This window comes from Nothobranchius furzeri, chromosome 15, assembly GCF_043380555.1.
Source record: "Nothobranchius furzeri strain GRZ-AD chromosome 15, NfurGRZ-RIMD1, whole genome shotgun sequence".
Taxonomy (NCBI): Eukaryota; Metazoa; Chordata; class Actinopteri; order Cyprinodontiformes; family Nothobranchiidae; genus Nothobranchius; species Nothobranchius furzeri.
In genome coordinates, this window is record NC_091755.1 from 56060296 (window position 1) to 56076417 (window position 16122).

At 39.4% G+C, this 16122-nt stretch overlaps 1 protein-coding gene across 2 annotated transcripts in view; it reads left to right on the forward strand.

Moving 5' to 3' along the window:
• The window catches only part of LOC107391180 (cadherin-4), a 345981-nt gene that overhangs the window by 283119 nt on the left and 46740 nt on the right, over nucleotides 1-16122 (forward strand). For both annotated transcript variants that reach the window (XM_054746084.2, XM_070545026.1), the window contains 3 exons: nucleotides 1005-1160; nucleotides 6040-6184; nucleotides 14698-14870. In XM_054746084.2, the coding sequence (XP_054602059.2) occupies nucleotides 1005-1160; nucleotides 6040-6184; nucleotides 14698-14870 (474 nt within the window). The remainder of the gene's footprint in view (nucleotides 1-1004; nucleotides 1161-6039; nucleotides 6185-14697; nucleotides 14871-16122) is intronic.

Below are 16122 nucleotides of genomic sequence, written 5' to 3' on the forward strand. Positions count from 1 at the left end.
AAATCACAGGGCATCGCAGTGTGCTTAATGCACCTATTAGCTGCCTATCTGGCCTGGAGCGCTGAACCAAAATGCCGGCCGGTTTTTAGAAAAGAACATCCTGTTTCATGTGTCCTAGGTCTTCAAATGATTTTCTTCCTGTGTGCACCCTCTGACTTCTGGGTTATCTTACCCTTGTTATGCAGCCTTTTCTATAATTACACATGCTACAAGCTCAAACTGTCATTTTCCTACTTTGCCATTTTTGCTAACTCTGTAATTCAAGTTAGGCTCCCTTAATGCTTAAGTCCAGATGTTCCTGACCGTCAGAAACAAAATATACTGTTTGCACACACACACACAAACACACACCTTACCCGTGTTTATTTAAAATTGGGCTGTTATTATGTTATTCCTCCTGTTTTGCATGATAAATCATGAGTAAGCAATGAAATTATTAAATGTGTGGTTGACTGAAAATATATTTCTATTGATTATTTCTTATTATAATCGGTCACTTAGCGTTTGTCATGCAGGCTGAACATGAAAATAGTCTCCCGTGCATTAGCTCCTGATAGGAAGTAGACGGTAAAATGCTAGATTAGAAAATCCTCGCATATGTATGTCACACTGTGAATTTGCATTCCTGGCCTTGCCTATCTTGGCTCGCACCCTCCCACAGGAGGAGCAAGGAGAGTGAGAGAGGAGAATGTGTTGGTGATAGTGACTTTGCAACAAAGCTGAGCACGTTCTGTTAGCCAATCAGAAGCAAGGTGTGTGTATACCATTAACAATAAGGAGTAATCCTGCTGTTTTCAGTCCACCTCTGCACCAGCAAACTTCTGCATCTCAGAACAGGAGCTTAATAATAGCTTTTTAATTATTTTATGACTCATAAGGCATTGATTTACACTGCAAATGTACTGAATAAATGTGTGAACCACATCTTTAAAATGTGTGGAGAAATAAAGAGAATCAAAAAAACTGTTCCAGTGATTTGATGTTTGCTCTTGTTTTGAATGCAGATTCGTTCAGACCAAGACAAGGACATCTCCGTCCGATACAGCATCACTGGGGTTGGAGCGGATCAACCACCCAACGAGGTGTTCAGCATCGACCCCGTGCTTGGAAAGATGTTTGTCACCAAACCTCTGGATCGTGAACATAGATCGTCCTACCATGTGAGTCTGTCACTTTAAACTCTGTTGAACTATCCAGGTTACCCCTCTGAACCCACAGGTAAGTCAGCACATCTGACTGGAGTGATAAATTTATCAAATGACCATTTTACTGTAGTTTATTGCTTTTACTTAAAGCAATTTTGGGTGATTTTATTTTTTTTACAAAGAAAAAAAAACTATAGCAACAACATAAACTTCTCAGTGCAGGTAAACGTTCTAACGTGTTATGTCTAGCATTCTCTGTTTCTATTTGTACCATTATCTTTATTTTTTATTGTTTTTCGCTGCCAGAGTCCTGTCCTGATTAGTCTATCTTCCAGATTTAAAGAACTGCAAGCAGTGATTTGTTAGAAAGGTGTGGTTTTCGATGAGTTTGTTGTGATGGAAACAAGTGTGGAACACAAAGGGAAAATTGTCTTAAGAAAATTTGTCTCCAGCAAACTACAGCCAAACAATGTTTCTCTTTTCTATCTTTTGCTTTTTTAACTCCATTTTTAATGCAAGGACAGAACAAATGAGCACCCTGCTATTCACAACCAGCCAAGAAACAAGACGCATTTTTCAAACGTAGAAAGAAAAGGAACATCTAAGTCTGCTGTTATCTACATAGTGGTGTTGCTTGGTATAGTCTATTTTTTCTTTCCTCTGCCTTTTGAGATAATAGCTTTCTTGTTGACTCAGGAAAAACATTTTGCCTTCCTTAAACATGCTGGTAATCTTTGACTCCTGTTGTTATTAAATGAGGGTGTGGGTTCATGAGGGATGGAGGACAACCGGAGGGTTAAGATGAAGGCTCTAGCTCCTTTAGTATGGATATTGAGTGCAGGAGAGATCAGACAATGCGGAGGAAAGAATAAAGTTAAATAATCACCTCAGGGTGTTGCAATGGCAACCTTTTGTGAGGAGAGGCAGAGTGGAGAGGGGAGGATGAGCACCAGTGGAGACCATCTTCAGCACTGATTTGAGGGTGTCACTTATTGTGCTCTGTTCCAAATCTAACCAGGAGGCTTTTTATATCCGTCTGGTGCATGTGGTTCTGCAGCAGCCAGGTGATATATCCAATTAGTGTTCAATTACAGTAATTAGAACATTTCTGGGAAAAGGCTGCCGAAGGAGCTACAATCTAGAATCCAACACTTATCTCTAGAGCTGCATTGTTCTGTTTTCATGTTCCACACAATAAAAAATGATCCATCATTTGTTGTGTAAACTGTATAAAAGGTATAAAGTGACCAAGGATAAGGAGAAATTTTATAGGTGCAGCCAGTAACTCATGGAAGTCGCCATGGTAACCATGCACCCATATGGGAACTGTCTGTAGAAAATTAGCCTCAAGCAATTAGTGTGGATAAAACTTGAGGTTGTCCCCAAAACGTTTTTTTTAACCTTTTTTTAGGAGATCAAATTATCCTCACCTCTAATTTTGAGGAAAAAAATATCAAGCTCTGTCAAAATTGTGATCACTTGGAGTTTAGCCAGCTCTAACGTTGGTGTGAGAAGTGAACCTATTGTAAAATCTAAAAAGTTGATCAGAAACCTTCAGTTGTGTGTAAACACAAAAATGATCAGAAGGCCAGTTTAGACACCTGGAATCTGTGGGAGCCAATTCCTGCCAGTGCCACTAAAACAACCTAAAGCAGTAATTTCAAACTATTTCTGATCGACTCAGAAGTTTCAGATTTTTTTATATTTTCTGTGGGGGAAATGAAAAGAGAATAACGAGCGGCTTTGATGCACATACATTGTCGTATTTACATATCCATACATGTTTTAAGTTTTCAACCTTGGTATCAAACTCTGAGGAGCCCTTGGCCTGACATTTATTGCAAAATAGATTTTTTTTTTCATTATTAAATACATATTTACCAGTTATATGACCGGGATGTATATGGTACTTTTGTGTTGTTTTCTTTTAAACTTTTATGATGTAGGTAAACATCCCCAGCGCTTCAAGCTGACAGAAATTCCACTGAATAAGTTATGTTGCGGGATCCAAACCTTTCCAAGCAAGGAGAAGTGAATCCAAGCACATTTGATTTTAAAACATTACTTTTCTTTAAGTTTGACCCTTATTTGTGGAAAGAATAAACCAAACCTCTGGTAGTTTTAAATGTTGTGGTTTTAAAAACTGTAAAGAAGCATTTAACACCTGAACTGACAAAAAAAAATCTGAGTACGAACTATGTGAGTGATCCTAGCTGGTGATTTGATCGATGTGAGCACAGATGAGTCCAGTTTTAGATGGTTGGACCATGTTTGTGGAGTCAAAGGGAAGTGCAGTGCTTTCAGTGTTCTGTTTAAAACAAAATTAGACTCAATGCTGGTGAGGAATCCAACACAATGATCCTGAAATAGACACCTAACTATTTAACTGAGCGATGGTTAGGCTTAGGCCCTTCATTAAATAATACATTTTTGGTTTGCATAGCAATCAAAAACATCCAACTGTAAATTCAATTAAATTCAGTTTATTTATGTAATCCCAAATCAGAAAGTAAACATTCCCATAGAGTTCACTTTGTTAAGCCAATCAGTAAAAAGTTTCCTATATAAGAAACCCAGCAGGTTACATCTAGTCACTGACTAGAGTCAGAATCTTTACAGCAATCCTCATACTAAGCAATCATGTAGTGACAGTAGAGATGAAAACTTCCATTTAACAGGAAGAAACCTCCAGAGGTTCCTGGCTCAGCCATCTGCCACAACTCTCTGGGGATTGAGACAGAGCACACACACACACACACACACACACACACACACACACACACACCCACACACACACCCACACACACACACACACACACACACACACACACACACACACACACACACACACACACACACACACACACACACACCTTTCTATCCTAGTGAGGACCCTCCATTAACTTCTATTCATTTTTGTGACTGTATTATGCATAACCCATACCATAACCAATGCTGGTCTATTCCTATACCTAACCTTAACTAAATCTTAATTCAAACTATACCTCTAAAACCAACTGGTAAGCATCTAAAAAAGTGAGGACCACAAAAAATGTCCTCACTTTGAAAAGTGTCCTCACTCTGTTGGTTAAAACCTTATGATGGTCCTCAGGATGTAGTAAGTACAAGAACGCATTCACACATGTACCAAATAGTGTTTCTATGGCTGCATACATGATCTGTCTGTGTGTGTGTGTGTGTGTGTGTGTGTGTGTGTGTGTGTGTGTGTGTGTGTGTGTGTGTGTGTGTGTGTGTGTGTGTGTGTGTGTGTGTTTCTTTGTTGTGTCAGTGGAGAATTCTGGAAATCTGCAGCCTGATGGAAGATGAATATTGAATTATACATCAAAAAATACATCAAGTAACATAACACTGATGTTAATATTTAACAAGCGGTTGTATAAATGTTACAAAAACCACCAAATTACAGCAACAGAGCAGTAAAAATCACAGGGACCAGAGGTACTGCTGCTGGTGCCCCAAGTGCCACCTGATGTTGTCTTTCTCAACAAGTCAGAATTGTTGCCGAGCTACTTCATAATAACCAGGTGTTTCTCATATGAATACATCAAGTTGATGAAAATAGTAACTTAACAGCTGACATACAGTCAGAAAGGTGTGAAGGAGCTAGTAAATGACTTAAACGATGCCCAGTTGTTGAAAAATATTGGCAGTTTCTGATCGAGTCAGAAGTTTCAGATTTGGCGATGCCATATTGGATGTCGTGTTTCCTTCTACAGTAGTCTGTGAGGACAAAAGGCATTTAATGATTTGTAACAAATGGTTACAAAACTTTTCCCATTAATAAACATTGTTGTTTACACATTTACCTCTTCACTCTTTGCCAGTGATGAAAGGGAATCTCATGGTTTTGTTATTTTACTGGAGGTTGCACTCCCAGGGTTTTTTGACGATAATGGCCATCTGTTGGTAAGGTCTTTTTGAACACTAAAATAATGCTTGCTTGCAGTGATTTAGGTATGTACTACCCCTTATCGCCAGAGAAACTACACACGGTCACTTTAAACAAACCATTGATTTTGTTTACAGTATTTTGTGTTAAAATTTAGTTCCATCTATAGTTTAATGCATCTTCTGTTTGTTTTATATTATCTTTTTCTAGAGCAAACTTAAAAGAAAAATTACAAATGTGTTTGTACATGTGAAACACCAAGCTGTGCATTCTGAAAAAACAAGTATTTATTAGTAATAGGATTGGTAATTATGTATGAAAATAGACCATAGACGTTTTAAGAGCCATTTCAGCACAGTATGATCTCATCTTAGCTTACACTTGGTGCTCAGAATCCTCAGGAGCAGCTGATCTGCTGACCTGAGACCGGGAAGGGAATTTAAGGCTGTAGCGGCTCTGAGAGGTAGGATATGACGAGGCCATGGAGGGCTTTAAATGGAAATGATAGAACTTTTAGATGAATGAATAACCAGTGGAGTGAGGCTGAAATGGGGATAATGTGCTCATATTTACCTGTGCCAGGTGAAAGACATGCTGTAGCATTTTGCAACCCCAGAAGATGGGATGGGAAGAAGCTCTGACCACTATATAAAGTGTATTACAGTAATCCAGCCAAGTGGGGACAAAGGCATGGATTAGTATTCCAAAATGCTACTCGGACGCATTTTTAAGGTTTTATGTACCAAGTTGGTTTTGCTGGAAAAAGTTGGATTTAATCACTAAGTGTTCAATTTAAGTTCAGTGTCCACTTTGACCCCCTGGTTTGTGATGACTTGCTTTGACTTGCACAATGAACAACCAGCATAGTCTCTGCACCTGTGTTTACTCCTTATGTTCTTGTTTGTTTGGGTAAAAATGGTTGTCCTATTAGGAGCCCGATCCAACTGCGCTCATAAACTAATTTTCTCTGTTTGTTTCTCCCAGCTGCGAGCTCATGCTGTGGACATGAATGGCAACCAGGTAGAGAATCCCATCGATCTGCACATCTTTGTCATTGACATGAATGACAACAGGCCCGAGTTCAAAAACCAGGTCTACAACGGGTCTGTGGATGAAGGCTCCAGACCAGGTAAACATTTATTGTTTATCAGAAGGACTAAACAATCGAAGGATGCTAAAATCAGAAAATCTGATAGTTACACGTTTAGGAACAGTCTGTAGGGTAAGAGAAAATTATGAATATATCTCTGCTGATTTATTTTCAGTTAGTCATTACAGCAATGGCTACCAACCAAAGATGGTCCTCATGCTAGGAATGAGACTAAGGATTAAATGGACCACAGTGTAGCCCCACTGGGTCATTTTATATGAAACCTTAAAGTGGAAGAATTAAAGATGAGCTCAGTGTGTAAGACTCTGTGAGAGTGAGCCTGGTGAGCCAGTGTTTATAGCACCACAGGTGATCTCAGGTACGCTTTCTTCTTTTGCTGCAGTAACCCCAACCATCAGCCCTGTCCCACAGATGAGACTTTGTGGCACGCATGACATTAAGCTAAACAATAATCATAAGAAAAGATACTTTTTAGAGTTTAGAGCTTCAGTGATTTCAAAGGAAGGCCAATTACAGACTTGAATTAGTTTGCAAATTAAAGAGTCATTATGGGGACGTAATCCTATCAGGCACAGCTTAGGATGCCTGCACAAAGGGTCCACATTAAACCCCCTATGAGTGGAGCTTAATGAAATTACCCCAGTGATGTGTGACACATTGTGATTTTCATCTCCTTCTTTGTATCGTTTGCCCTTACGAGGAGAGAAAACAGTACAGAGCGACGAACTGATCGTCTCCATTTGGAATCAAACCAAACAGTGTGTCCTCTCCACTCTCCTTTGCTCTTCTTCCCTCTGCTCATAACAGGATTTTTTATTAGGCCCGAGCAGCGAAGCTGCAAAGGCCTATTGGATCTGCTCTGTTTTTTTTTTTTTTGTTTGTTTGTTTGTTTGTTTTCTTCCACATCTTTGAATGGTTTTTTGGGGGGTCTTATCATATCCAAAAACTCACCAAATTCTGGCCCGATATAGAAAGTGCATGAAATGTACGTATTTCAATGGCGATGTGAAGGTTGCTAAAAAAAAGTAGCTCGACAGCGCCCCCTTGAAAATTAAAAATACTCCTCCGCTTTGACCTTTTTTTAATAGTAGACTGATGAAATTTGGTACACTTGTAGAACTCAATAATACGCACAGAAAAGTCTCTTGCACCCATGGCCAAAATCAAACAGGAAGTTGGCCATTTTGGACTGAAGTAGCGATCTTGACCTTGTTTTGGTCGTTTGTAGTGTCTGTATTTGGTTGAACAGTTTGGTCATTTTTCGCACGATCGTCTCAAATATAGTGTGCGATCGATCAGAAGGGATGGATGATTTAAATGAGAAAATAAAACTGACTTTTTTTAAATAATGAAGGGGCAGGGCCGGGCCTCGAAGTTCGAGCACTCGCCAAAAAAATTCAAATGGCTATAATTTCATAAATCAATAATTCCAGTTAAAAAAATTGTGGACATTCTTCATCGGTCCCCGAAGAAAAATGAATGGTTGATTGATGATGTCACACAAGCCCCCTCAGGACTAAAAGGGTCAAATTTTACTGTGAAATTTCCCAAAATTCGCCATTTCGTATAATCACCACAAACTTGTAGCAGATAACTGAAGACAAGTTGGGGTTGCTGGGCCTCACTTTACGGGAGCTTTCAAAAGACAGCACGGCTGTGATGGCGCTGCGAAGTCAGACGTAACGCCATGGCCATACGATTGCCTCTCATTTAGTCAATTCTAAAGCTATCGCTACGAAATTTCTGATGAGTGATCCTAGTATGATCCACAATAAAACTTGAAATCAAAAGTTGGTAGGCGTGGACAATTTTTTTAAATAGCGCCCCCTAGCACCCTTAAAAGTGCCAGCCCCAAGCCATGCTTTGACTGAGGATTGTGATAAACCCAAACCTCAATAAATATTACCCTGAAAATCTGGTGGGTGTGGCTTAGTTTCTTCACTAGCGCCCCCCTAGGTCCAATAAAAATGTCAGCCCCAAGTTATGCTTTAACTGAGGATTGTGAAAATTTGTATACTTATGTAATGTCTTAGGACCTACAAAAAACTCTCTTGGAGCCATGCTCCATATCCCACAGGAAGTCGTCCATTTTGGTCCAAGTACGCCATTTTGTGATTTTTGCACACTTCAAAGATACGTCAACTCCACAGCGCCCCTTACCCCCATCGCATTCATGCTTCTGCTGAAAACTCTTAAGACAAAGCGGGAAAACTGAACCTACGGATTTTCACAAACTAACGGTGTGGGCGTGGCTAAGCCTCAAACATCGACCTGTCACCACACAATGCTTATACTTTCAGAGCTCCCTATTGGACTCCTTTCATCTATTCAACAGCAATCTCTGCCAAATACCAATACATAAGTTGGGGCTACTTGGTGTCTAGTACTGCCAGGTTTCAAAAAAGGGCAGGGCCCTGGGAGCATGGGAAAATTCGCCATCACGCCAAGTTTGCTTCTCATTTCCTCAGTTCTCACGATATCACCAAAAGATTTCTGGTGAGTGATCCTATTCTGACCCCCAATATAAATAGATGTCATAAGCTGGTGGGCATGACCTTTTTTTCTGAAATAGCGCCCCCTACGACCATTAAAACTCTCAGCCCCAAGTCATGCTTTGAGTGAGGATTGTGAAATTTTGCACACTTATGTAATGTGCCTGGGCCTACAAAGAAGTCTCATGGAGCCATGCTCCATATCCCACAGGAGGTCTGCCATTTTGTTCCAATTATGTTAGAGTTTCTTTTGAAGCTGGAATATTTTAATAATGTAAAACATTTTAGTGGGGACTGTTGGCAGGCTAGGAGGATAGGTTGAGTCAGGATGAGGTGACAGCTCACAGTGATCACAGTTAAATGCACGTTGGGGTGTGTGGTGCGCATGGGCGCTCGTGCGCCACCGGTTGAAGGGTGATGGGTTGGGAGAGCGTTGGAGATGGAATGGAGGGGGTGTGAACGGAGGGCGAGCAGCTTCGCTGCGAGGGCCTAACGATGCTGCTGGCAGCTTTAATTTTTTTTTTTTTTGCCTCCCTCAGAGCGGTCTTTAGAGTGCTCCCTCTGGCCGAGTCATTGACAAATGTTGCTTTGAAATGTAGAGAAGTTTGAAATGGGAGCTGTGGTTACACTTATCCTCGGATAGGGGCTGTCACTGGCATGATATCACTATCTCTGGCAGTTAGAATCAACTATGAGAGTGAGGGGAAAGAGAATGAGATGGAGAGATTGGGTGACTGGCAGAGATCCCACAGAGTTTTGTGTGTGTGGAAGCCAGAAAGCAAACAAGTTTGTTCTCTATGGTCCTGGAGTGTGTCTCCATCAGTGAGTGCTCATTCATTTATGCAGGAGTGAACTTCGTTTTTACTGTGTATTAAAATTACGTCCTTTCAGTGCCAAACATACATGAAGATGTGCAAATAGGCAATTCCACTGGCAACACTGACACAAGTTATTCTGAAAAGTCACATTTTGACACATTTGTTTTTGTTCTTGCTTATTCAATTCATTATTACAAGATATAAAAACAATATTGGTAAAAAGGTAAGAATTAAATATGGGTTGCAGTGGCAGCTGGTGATTTTTTTTTTTTTTTGGTGGGATGCATTTTTGCATTTCTTTAGATGCACTAACCACATCTTGCCACTATGAGCACCAAATTGCCATTCTTATGCGTCACACAACTTGAACCTGGCGGACCCGGTACCAGGTCCACGAGCACTTCCAGCAACAAAATTGTTCCAGAAACATGTTTGATGTTCACCTAAATATGCAAACTGCACATGTACTTAAAGGAAAGAGGCTCATCTAAACAACAGAATCCATTTTTTCTTCCTCAACAATACTCAATGACAATAAGCAGCTAAATGAAATGCTAATTTCATGAAGTCAAAAACATAAATTCAGTCTTACCTTTGCTGTTTTATGGTCATAATAATCAGTGTTATAGTAAAATAAATCCACTTGATACAATTAATCCTAAGTCCTGATCTGATTCCTGACTGCTTTGGCTGTTTTTACTTGCTGGAGAGTGTTTACAAGTCTCCGATGCCACATGCCATCATTTTTCTGGTTCTCCATAGAAAATGATGAGTAATGAGCAAACCTCTGCTAGCAAAGGCTCTCCTATGGGAAGGTGATCCAGCACACATGTGCCAGTTATGGCATTGGTCTATGGTAAAGGTTGTTGTGCCTGAACAGGAAATACATCACAAGGCGGTTTGGTTGTGGTAGAAGTGTGAGAGAACATTTAACTACTCCTAAATGCAGAATAAACACAGCACTTATAGTCTGTATGATGGTTTAGTTAAATGATCATGTCTTTTTATATATTATATATATTTTGTGATTACAATCTTCTTATTTCTCTTCCTGTGAGACTGGTGGGGCAGCACCCTTGCACCCCCTATGGACGAGCTGCCACTGGTTGGCTGTTAACTCTGGTTCCATTATCATTAGAATCCCATTTAATCATCAGACATCAAGAGTGAAAAACATCAGAGAGGTATCCCTTTTACATTACATTAGCTCAAATGAAGAGCATAAACACTTTTTTAAATAAAACTTCTAGCTATTGCTGTGTGTTTCAAGCACTGACTGACAGTCCTATCTCTTCTATATAAAAATTGTTCTCTGCAGCAGTTTTCTGTCTGACTTTGACTGATTATTTAAAGGCATACACTTCAGACCTGTTCATAGCTTCCTGTGTTGCATACATTCATGTTTCTTACTCGGTTTAAGTCACCTGTCAATCACTGGTCTGCTGTCTTTATATAAGTGCCTGTCAGGACAAAAGTAGTCTGTAAATGGCAAAGCTGTTGTGAGTTTAACAACTAAGAAGGGTGACAAGTTTATCAGTCAATAATGGAGCATGCAATTAATGTTCCTGTTTATGATTAAGTTGTCACATGCGTATGAAATTATGGTCACTTTAGAATCGTTTCAATGTGTTTACTAGATGGTAGGTTAAGCAGAACAACCTACATATTGAAATAAAAAGATTTTATGGAGTCTGTAAGTTTTTCTGTGTGCAAAACTTGTGTTTTAATATAAAACTACTTTTTTATCTTTTATTTCATTCACAATGTATAAAATAAACACAAACAAGTACAGGATACATTAACATATTGAAAAAAAACATTTGAATGAAAAGGAGCAGATAGAAGAAAAAATCTTATGATTTCTGCCCCTTTTTACGAAATAAAAGTATCCGCCAAACAAACAAAATATAACCTCAGTCACTTTCTAATATTTTCATGTCTAATCTTTGACATTATTATTCACCTTTTCATAATTACTAAATACATTAGATTTTATACATTTTTTTAATATAGCAAGTGTAGTTGATTCTTTAAATTCCCTGTTAATGGCATTCCTCAATCTTACACCATTTACAGAATTGTTACATTCCCTCACTTTGGTTCTGAATCTAGGTTTCTTAAAGACATCAGTTCCTTTTAACATGTACCCACTTACTCTCTTATGAAACATTTTCTGAATATTAGTTAGTAGATTACTCGTATTCGCTCTGTACATTATCTGCAATATTTTCCACTCTACCAAGTCAGGAAATTTCAGTATTTTGTATCTAATGAATAATTGATTAGTGTGATCTCTATATTTACTGTTATTAATGATTGTCAATGCTCTTTTTTGCAAAATGAACAATGGTTGCGTAAAAGTTTTGCAAGTGGCTCCCCAAATTTCTAAACAATAAAATAAATATGGTTCAATCAGTGAGTGATACAATGTTAACAACCCCGACAAATTTAGTGGAAACTTGACTCTATATAATACACCTATGGCTTTGGCGATTTTCCCCTTTATATAACCTACATGTGATTTCCACATGAGACTCTCATTGAACATGACTCCAAGAAATTTGGTTTCTTTTACTCTTTGAATTTCCATTCCATCTATCATTAAAGATACATCGCAGCTTCTTCTATTATTAAACAGTATAAAGTTTGTTTTTTTCAGGTTCACTGACAGTCTATTTATATCAAACCATTTTTTAACTTTAATCAATTCACTGTTTATCACTTGAGTTACTTCATGTGCATTTAATCCTGAATAAAACAAATGTGGTATCATCCGCAAATAAAACTGTGCCAAGTAAATTAGATACATTTACCAGGTCATTAATAAACAATATGAACAGTTTAGGTCCGAGGACTGACCCTTGTGGCACACCATAATAAATATCTTTTAATTCAGAGTTAGCATTATTTATTTGAACAAACTGTTTTCTATTGCGTAAATAACTATTAACCCATTGATCCGCCACCCCTCTTATTCCATACCGGTGTAATTTAAGAAGTAACCTTGAATGATTAATGACATCAAATGCCTTTTTTAAGTCAATAAAAACACTAATGAAATAGTTTTTATTGTCAATTGCTGATGAAATTTTATCTACTAAATCCATAACTGCCATTGCTGTTGAATGTTTTGTCCTAAAGCCATACTGTTCATGATTTAAAATTGAATTTTTGTCAATGAATTTGTCCAACCTTAATGCAAACACTTTTTCTAATATTTTGGAAAACAGTGGAAGCAGTGACACTGGCCTGTAATTAGTGAAACTCTGTTTATCACCGCTCTTAAATAATGGAACCACCTTGGCAATTTTCATTAAATCAGGATTACTGAAAAGTCTACTGAGTATGTACTTCTCAGAGATATATAGAAGCACTTCTTAGTACTTTATAAAATCCCAAGAGTTTTGCATCTCACAAGGGTTGAGGTGAAGGATTATGGTTAAGAATCGTGTCAATACTAGTAGCATGAGGCAATATCTGGATCTTGCAGAGGTGACACAAGCAGTTCTACTCCACCAGAGTAGCACATCCATATGTGTCCATGCCCAAAAGTTTACTGTAGGTTTTTCTGAGATGGACAGAGCTGCTGAAGGTCTCTAAGCCATCAGCCTGACTGCAGTCTGCTCTTTTTTTGTAAGGAGCAGCGTGAGTATTACCAGAGCCCCACAAAGTGACCTCTATCGGGCTACTGGCATGAATGTTTCTGACCAAATCATTAGAGACAGATTTCATGAGGGTGGTCTGAAGGCCTGACATCCTGAGCCCGTTGTTCATTGCCCAGTTCTGTGTAACCCTTTGGCGTTTGCCAGAGAACACCAGAACTGGCAGGACTTGCACTGGTGCCCTGTGCTTTTCACAGAAGAGAGCAGAGTCACTCTGAGGTCTTTGATACCTATGGCTTTGTCTCCACTATAGGATACAAAGTTGGTGCTTTTAGGACTTTGCTTAGATGTCAGTACATTGCCACGGTGGGTGACATCACTGAACAGCGCCAGAAAAACATCCACATACATTAATGTCATTAAAGATGTTTTATTCTGCCAAAGTACAAAGTAATTTGTTCCATTCAATGGGGACATTGTCTGTGTGATGTAAACAGCAGCATTTTGTGACTGGAAGAAGTGCCATTTTTACAACATTCTGTAAGACCACAAAACACTGTGAATTATGGTGTGGAGGGGGGATTTCTGCCACATCTTTCAGCATTGGTAGTTTAGAAATGGCAATTTTAAGCAACATGAATGCCTATTTAAATTTCCTTAAATTCTGCTTCACCAGCTACGTCCAATTTCATAAATGACTTATTATGGCGACCCCTGCTGATATAGTTTCCTACTGAGTTACAACCAGTCAGCATGAGTTAACCACAAATCCTGCTCAACAACTCTACCAAGGCTGTCGGAGTACATACAGGTGCTCCTGAAATGGCCTGGAAAATTGTCCTTTTTGGCCAGCCTGGTGAAAGGGTGACACGCTCATGCCCCAAAAGGACCAGTAAAATCAGGCCTATTGAAAGGACCTTCATGATCACCTGACCTAAATCAAATAGACCATCTCTTGGACATCATGTTCAGGCCACACCTCAGTATATACAGGAGCTTAGTGATGCACCGGTCAGGATCTGACCTTCTCCACTACACCATCCATCAAACATGCCCCAACATTGTCAGGCTAGCGTACAAACAGGTAGGGGAAATGCAAACCATTTAGTACCATCGTGAGTTGCTGCAATAAGCTTCAGTAAACTGGAGCGGCCTGCCACAGCATTGTTTTTAGTTTCCATCTCCAGATGAATACAGTTCGAGATGTGATGTGTTTTCGAATGCTCGTTTAGTTTTTGACAACTGTTAGCAGCTACAAAACAAAGCTTCTGTCAGTTCAGTTATTTTCAGTTGTCGTTGCTAATTGTGTGTGTTTGTGTACGTTATGTTCCAGCATTTAAACAACAGTTTTTTTCTTTACTAGAGCTTCCACATTACCACTTTTTGCCAAGCAATTGAAATATTTAACCCTATTTTTCGTCTGATGAAACATGAAGTTTCTTTGCAAGCTGTATTTCCATTACATAATAACCAGTGACAGCTATCAGTAGCTCACATATTAGCAAGATAATCCAAAGCAGCAAATAAGAAAGGATGGAAGCAAAAAATATTATAGAAATAATGTTAACAGGCTAAATGTGCATCTGGCCCTTTTTTTATCAAATGTATGTCTTTCTCAGGAACTTACGTGATGCATCTGTCAGCATTTGATGCGGATGACAACACCACAGCTAATGGAATGGTCCGCTATCGGATCCTGCCCCAGACACCACACAGCTCTATTCCCAACATGTTCACCATCAACAGTGAGACGGGGGATATTGTGACAGTAGCACCTGGACTTGACAGAGAGGTTGGTCCTTCATGTTTTGCACTTCACAAAAATAATGTGACAATAAATAAGCAGATGCTTTAAAACCTGTGAACCCCTCTGGCATGCTCAGCGTCTGAGTGGACAATGTTATTTTCCTTCATGGAGCGCAATTCCTAATATCATTGTTTACTCCGGTGACACTTTGAGATGCTGCTTTTAAATCTCTTTTGTACGTTCTTGCTGTGTTTGTCTTTAAATTCCATTTTTGGTTATTTTTTTAAACACATATAAGGTTTTTCTTTACCTTGCTGATGTTTCGTTTACGGCTGCAAACATCTTCGGAGCTGACGCTGATGGTGGCGTCACTTCCTACTCCATTTATCCACGGGCAGCAGAGGACATTGTCGCCCTCTGCTGCCCATCTTCGAAACAGACTAGTGCACCCAAAAGACAAGATACCAGCTGGGCATAAATGTAGAGTCGTTTACGAAATCCCATGCAAACTCTTCAGTAAAACTTAGATAGGAGGAACCGGACGCCAACTCAACACATGAACAATAGAACATAGAAAGGAGTGTGAGAAAGAAACAAGTTGAAGACACACAAGAGCAGCAAAACAAGAAGCAGAAAGTGCAACAAAGAAATCGGCCGTAACAGATCACTGCACAAGAGAAAACCATGTAATGGACTGTGACAACACAAGGATCATAAACACCGAAAAACAGAAATACAAAAGATGGATAAAAGAAGCTATAGAGATAAGGAGATGTGGATGTGAGACCATGAACAGAGACGATGGAGTTTACACATTGGATCGCGTATGGGACTGCATCATCGGAGAGGGGAGAGCGGGTAGCAGAGGGCGACAACGTCCTCTGCTGCCCGCGGATAAACGGAGTAGGAAGTGACGCCACCATCAGCGTCAGCTCTGAGGATGTTTGCAGCCGTAAACGAAAAGTCAGCAAGGTAAAGAAAAACCTTATCTGTGTTTAAAAAGAGCCAAAAAATGGAATGCACATGTGTTCAGCCCCCACCACACACACACATATAAACTCTCTCCCCTCTTTTCTGTTGTTTTTTTTTTTATTACAGTGAATTGTCTTCAGTCACCTTGTTTATAGAGCTTTTAAAGTTGTGACAAGATCCAAATGTGTTTATTCTTGCAACATGGATGTGCCAGTGACAAGTGTGCAAAAAGAAATCTGCGCAACTGATTCATCCTCCTGAACTGTCACTAGTGACAGACCTATTAACAACACATCATGCTGCAGTGGGATGTTCACGTTGTGCT